The sequence below is a fragment of the Ornithorhynchus anatinus genome, chromosome 1 (genome assembly GCF_004115215.2).
Source record: "Ornithorhynchus anatinus isolate Pmale09 chromosome 1, mOrnAna1.pri.v4, whole genome shotgun sequence".
Taxonomy (NCBI): domain Eukaryota; kingdom Metazoa; phylum Chordata; class Mammalia; order Monotremata; family Ornithorhynchidae; genus Ornithorhynchus; species Ornithorhynchus anatinus.
The window spans coordinates 155432441-155439052 of record NC_041728.1 but is presented as its reverse complement, the minus strand read 5'-3'; the positions used below and the strand labels follow the sequence as shown (position 1 = coordinate 155439052).

The 6612-nt window shown below is 44.5% G+C and overlaps 1 protein-coding gene across 1 annotated transcript in view; it reads right to left on the bottom strand.

Moving 5' to 3' along the window:
• Positions 1-155: 155 nt before the first annotated feature.
• SMC4 (structural maintenance of chromosomes 4) overlaps positions 156-6612 on the bottom strand; it is a 63561-nt gene continuing 57104 nt past the window's right edge. Inside the window, exons 21-23 of the mRNA XM_029066846.1 lie at positions 4887-5119; positions 2540-2723; positions 156-604 (exon numbers count right to left, since the gene is read on the bottom strand). Coding sequence (XP_028922679.1) covers positions 428-604; positions 2540-2723; positions 4887-5119 — 594 coding nt within the window. The 3' untranslated portion in view covers positions 156-427. The remainder of the gene's footprint in view (positions 605-2539; positions 2724-4886; positions 5120-6612) is intronic.

Sequence of the window (6612 nt, the reverse complement as noted above, 5' to 3'; positions counted from 1 at the left end):
TTTTAGGCTTAAATTACTTCTTGCTGTTCAGCCTGTTAAAAAGTCCTAGGCTTTTCTTTTCCTCCTGCTGCGTGTCAGAAGGCATTGTGTGTTAAATGAAACTAGTCTATTTTGGGTGAGCAGAGTGTCCATAGATAAAGTGCAAGGCAGAAAAGTAGTACATAAACATTCAAACATTTATTAAAATGAGAAGCAGACCCAAAGATAATTGTCAAACGCAAACTTCTTTAAGAAGGAACCTTAAATTCAGTCACTAAAACCTAAGTGAGCTTGAGGTGGTATATCTGTACTTTAAATCTCATTTTCAAAATAAATGTGGCTAAACATGTAGGATGTTAACACCCAAAGGAGTATATTTACATTAAAAAAAAAATCCAATAGTGGGTGAGCAATAAATACATGAACTTCTCATGGTCTCATTCTACTTTCAGCAGTTTCCAAGAGAAGAGAGTTCAGCAAGGCCTTTGGATGCAATTAGTTTTGGATTGGTTGCAACACTTTTTGTTGTGTTGTGAGTCTTGTAGATGCCAATAAGTCTGTCTGCAATCTCAAACATATTGTTTCGCAGAGAAATGATGATGAACTGTGCATTTTTTGTCTGTTCCTAAAATAGAAAAAGTTAAATGCTTAAACTCAATATCAGGAGACCAATGATCACATTTAAGTAAAAATCAATGTTACAGGGCATGAAAATAGGATTAAAATTAGCTTTTAACCTAAATTGGGTCTAGGTAACCAAAGTTTGGAGGGGAGGAAGGAAGCAGCTAAATCTAGTCCATCTAGCCACAGAATAATAAGCCCTCTAAGGATGCTTAATATAATAATAATAATAATGATGGTATTTGTTAAGCGCTGTTCTAAGCGCTGGGGGATAGATACAAGGTGATCAGGTTGTCCCACATGGGGCTCACAGTCTTCATCCCCATTTTATAGATGAGGTAACTGAGGCCCAGAGAAGTGAAGTGACTTGCCCAAAGTCACAGCTGACAAGCGGTGGAGCCGGGATTAGAATCTGTGACCTCTGACTCCCAAGCCCGGGCTCTTTCCATTGAGCCATGCTGCTTCTACAAAACAAAACCCACTTAAATGGCAGTCCACTGAAATAGAGCCACCCTTCTACATCCCAAACAGGGAATGTGTCTACTGTTATACCGCACTCTTCAAACTGCTTTGTACACAGTCGGCATTCAAATACCACTGCTATTGCCCAGGGGCAAGAGTAGGAAAAGTTCAAGTAAGGTCAGGCTCTGACATCTTAACGAACCCAAAGCAGAGGGGAAGGGCTAGTGACACAAACAAACCATTTCTTTTCAGGAATTTAAGTATGGAGATTTCACCTCATCTTAAACTCAGATTTCTTTCCTTCCACAGAATGTCAGAGAGAATACAACTGAAAATGCTATAAGTGCTTACTGTGGGCCAAGCACTGGGGTAGAGACGATATAATCAAATCTGACTTTAGGGCTCCGTCTAGGGGTGGGAAAGTAGGTATTGAATCCTCATTTTACAGATCAAGAAACTGAGGCACAGAAAGGACTTTAACACAGATGGAGAAGCTGGGATTAGAACCCAGGTTCCCTGACTCCAGGCCCACTTCACTATCCCAGGCAAGAAAGTGGGAGACAAAATGAGGAATGAACCACACTGTACTCGTGAGAGAGGTTAAGCAAGGCTAGGTCTCCACAAAGTGAGAAAACGTTCAGCAGGGTCTAGCCCACATCAACTGCTCCCTTCTTCCACAGAACTCTCCTAGAGGGAAAGCTGCTTTGCCTAAAATGACGATTGTTCGTCTAGTGACACGGGCTGGAGCAAAGCCAATGCCAAAAGAGGGGCTGGGCCAAAAGACAGGGTGTTGACAGCAAGGTGCAGGGACCGTTCTCCTGAGGCACGAGGATTGAGGGGTTGGCAAGGGCATCGACCAGGAAAGCTGGTCCCCAGCTGCAGGTCAAGTCAGTGTTAACCGAAGTCATCCCTAGACTGGTTCAGTATTAGGTGGCGGGGGGGGGGAGGTATTCTTGGATCTAGTTTGTGATCCCGCCACGCCAACGGTATTACTCCCGCAGTCCTGAACTAGGTAAATACCAGTAAGCAGTTTACCACCAACCAGGGACCACCTTGGTATTCTAGACTGTAAACTCCTTGGAGGCAGGGACTAGGTCTGTCATCTCTGTTGGACTGCGCTGTGCACACAGTAAGCGCTCAGGACCACCGATGATGATGAGGGGTTTGTACGGGAAACCTCCTAGCTTGGAGAGTCACTATTAGAGGCGGGCAGGACCGACTAACTGAATCCCAAATCCTTCCTTGGCCTTCTGGAACCTCCATATCTAAAAGCCATGGGAGGGTGACAGCAATCTTGGGGGCACTGGGGATGCCCACCCGAGAAGAACGACTGGAACCGGCGCCCGGTGCCGTCAGAAATCCAGGCAGGGTCAGGGAGCCACAGCCGCTCCATCTCCGCAATCCCCTTAAGAGCTTTGCGGAACTTCTACAACGCAACTTTTAGGATTTTAGAAATAAACCCCCGCAATCTACTTACGTAGATGTAAAACGCGACAATGGATACGTTTTTAAAATCCAGGGCGGCATCGATTTCGTCCATGAAGTAAAGGGGAGTCGGTTTATAGTGATGAAGAGCAAACACCAGAGCCAACGAACTGAGCGTTTTTTCACCTCCCGAGAGGTTAAAGATCTTCTTCCAACTTTTCTTGGGTGGACGGACGCTGCAGTAAAGGAGAACGTGAGTCGGAGAGGCTTGCTTGTGGTGTACGGATGCATCATTTAGCAATCTGCAGGCATTCATTTTAAAACTTAATACCTCCCCACTTTTCCTTGCCCTTGTTCTAAAATTCAGTTTCACTTCTGAACTGTTTGGTATGAAAAATACTCACTGGAGTCGACTAGCCATTTTGCATTTTGTGAGATAAGCCAAACACACCTCCTTCCAATATGAAATACTAAATCCCCAAGATAGTTCTGAACAAACACTTTGATATTTTTAAGTACAGTTGTACCGTTAATACAGAGCCCGAATATGGCGACTTTCTTAAAGGAAGAGGCGTTAACGGTCACGGAGAACCGCTACTTTGAGTGATGAAGGCATTAATGGAACCCTAGGTTTTTTGGGCAAGGGTTGCCAGCTGTAGCCCCACCTCTTGGAAGCGAGATGTTGGCTCATTATTTGCCCCTGCTGGCAAACCGCAATAGCCTGGCCTTAGAACCAGTGGGGGGTTGGGGAGGGAGAGAAATCGATTTAACAGGAACCTGTCGCCTCCCGGCATCTCCAGAGGGTGGCCCACACACGACCCGGGTGTCTGTGTTTAGGGCTTGCAGATAAAGACACCAGTCCCAAAGCGATTGATTAGATGAGAGGGTGGGAAGTCCATAAACAGTACAATCAACCACTAAAAAGGTGTAGAGCAAGCAATCCCCCAACACTAGATTCAAGGGCTTTCAAGCTTGAAAAAAAAGCCACCCTCGTTCCTTTCGCGTGAGAGGCTTCAGGCTGGACCCAGGCCCAACTTGTTCCCCAGACCTCCGGGAACTGCACTTCTGGACCGAGCTGGTAGATGGGCCAACCAACTCTGTTCGCGTGGCTGCCCTCACTTACTCCAAAAAGCAATGCAAAACTCAAAACCTGCCATTTCAACCAACACCAGGAGCAGAAGGCAAAGAGGAAGAGGCTGTATCAACTGAAGTAACCCAGCCCTCACGTTTCAGAGGAGATGCTGCTGCTGCCGCCAAGATCCAGAGACCCAATATTTGCCCTGTACCACTTTTTGGAAAAACAATGTAAGCGCTATGTGCCAGGCACTGAACTAAGCACTGGGGTAGATACAAGGATGGACACAGTCCCGTCCCACATGGGGTTCACAGTCTTAATACCCATTTTACAGATGAGGTAATTGAGGCAGAGAAGTTAGGTGACTTGACCAAGGTCTCAAAGCAGACCTTGTACCGCTTATATACTGAGGCCTGGATCCATCTGAACCACCTTCTGCAGGAGCACAAGGGACCTGGGATCTTCCTTCGGCAAGTCTAGTTGGATCGATAACTAGACGATTTAAGGTTAATTCAGTTAGAGTATCAAGATTTGACCATCAGTGTTCAATTTTGAATAACCGTCAAGAGTGCCAGTCTTAAGAGGATTGTTGTATTAAGCAATTATGGAAAAGTATTTCCTGAAAATATTTTAGGAAACACCGGTATAGGTTCCCCCAAATCCAGATTTTTAAATTGGCAGATGATCTAGTACTAGTGCTTATAGGCAAAATGACTCATGATTGACTGTTTTTGTTTAAAGATCTATGTTTCATAAACCTGCTAAACCATGCCACACAAGTTTCAGTGTAAACCAGGGCAATTCAATCTGGATAGGCTGTATTTTAGGCGGTGGGTACAATCCACGTAACGCTCAGTACAGTGCTCTGCACACAGTAAGTGCTCAATAAATACAACTGAATGAATCCAGTATCATATAGAACTTCATTATGCTGTGTGACACTGGGCAAGTCACTTAGCTTTTCTGTGTCTCAGTTACCTCATGTGTAAAATGGGGATTGAGACTGTGAGCCCCACGTGGGACAGGGACTGTTTTCAACCGGCTTTGCCTGTACCTACCCCAGTGCTTAGTATAGTGCCTGTCACGCAATAAGAACTTAAATACAATTATTATTATTCAAATATTAAAAACAGAATGGCAGCTTTTTAAAATCCTTGTACATTTCAACTAGATCTTACACTATTTCCCCACCTATAACTAGAAATGGAAATGACTGGGTAGGAGAGATTTTGTGAAATGATATTGGAGCTGGTTCATATACATATCAAGAATCAGATTAAGATAGGTGAACTGAAGTTAAAATGCAATTTTTCTGTTTACCAACCTAAACATGATTCCTTCTGAGAATGGGTCCAGGCTGTCTACTAGTTCTAGTTCTGCATCACCTCCCAGAGTAAGCATCTGGTAATTTTCCTTCAGCTTATTTGTTATCACATTGAAGCCTGCCATAAATTCATTCAGCCTTTGCTTCCGAAGATCTTCATAAGCCTGCCTAAAGTTCTCTCTTTCATTGGTAATTTTGTCCAATTCACCTACACGGAGCAAATATAATTCTTCCTGTAAAAACAAACAAAAAAGAGATTCCATAATCATGAGAAAGCTGGAGAAGATAAGATTCCAAAATGCAGTTAAGCTGATTAGATGAACCTTACTATGTCTGGTCTTCTGTAATGTAGGAGCTGTTCTCTGGAAGAGCCTCTTGATACCGAAAACTGAAGTAATTGGGGGACTCACATCTAGACCTCTGCCGTGATTAAAGCCTCAGCTGACAGACGCTTTTTGGAGGGGAAGAATGCTCCCTAAATTCCTGACAATCGATCTAAACGGCATAGGCCTGGGAGTCAGGGAACCTGGATTCTAATCTCAGCTCTGATACTTGTCTGCTGTGTGATCTTGGGCAAGTCACTTCACTTCTCAGAGCCTCAGTTCCACATCTGTAAAATGGAGATTCAATACCTGATCTCCTTCCCCTTAGACTGTGAGTCCCGTGTGGACAGGGACTTGTGTCTAACTTGCGTATCCTAACTCTACCTACCCCAGGGCTTGACACGCAGAAACCACAATGATTAATTCTTATTGTAGGGGTCAGCCCCAAAGCACTTAGATAAAATCCTTAATTTATTTTTAATGTCTCTCTTCTCCTCTAGATTTTAAGCTACTCGTGACCAGGTCTACCAATTTTGTTGTACTGTATACTCCCAAGTGCATAGTACAATGCTCTGCACATAGTAAACACTCAAAGAGCACTGATTGATGGACTGATAGGAGGAAGCAACACAGTATAAATGTATGAACCTAAGTGCTTCAGAGGTCCTTACATGATGCAGAAGTTTTGAAGTGATGGTAGGGTACCTGGGGTGGGGGTGATAAGACAGGGAAAGCCTCCTGGAGGAGATGTGAATTCAGATGTGAAGATGGGCAGAGAGCAGTGATCTGCCAGGTGTGGTGGGAAAGAAGGGACAGCATTAACAGGAAGCTGGAGGGAAGAGAGGCGAGAACAAGGTACTGTGAGTAGGTTGGCTTGAAAGGAGCAAAACGTCTAAGCAAGGGGTATAGTGGAAAAAGAGACCAAGCGGGGAGGAGGAGGAAAGCCAATCGAGTGCCTTGCAGCTAATGGTCTGATTTTTGTAGAGAGGAATGGACAACAATCGGAGGTTCTGAAGGAGAGGGGAGAATACGTAGAATCATTTTTTAGAGAAATAATCCAGGGAGCAGAGTAAAATACAGACTTGGATGAGGGAAGAGACTGGAAGCAGGGAGGTCAGTGATACAGGCTGATACGGTACTTGAGTCTGTAAATAACAAGAGCTTGGCCCAACTTGGTGGCAATTCGAGCCAAGGGGAAGGGATAGACTCTGGAGATGTTGTGAAGAACCAGCAGGATTGTAAAAGAGAAACTTGAAAGATGGTGGGGGTGCCATCAAAAGACATGGGAATGTTAGGAGGAGGAAGAGAAGAGGATTTGGGAGGGAAGATTTGTTTGGTTTTAGCGATACTGAGTTTGAGGTGCCGGTGGAACATTCATGCAGAGGATGCCCTGAGAGTAGGAG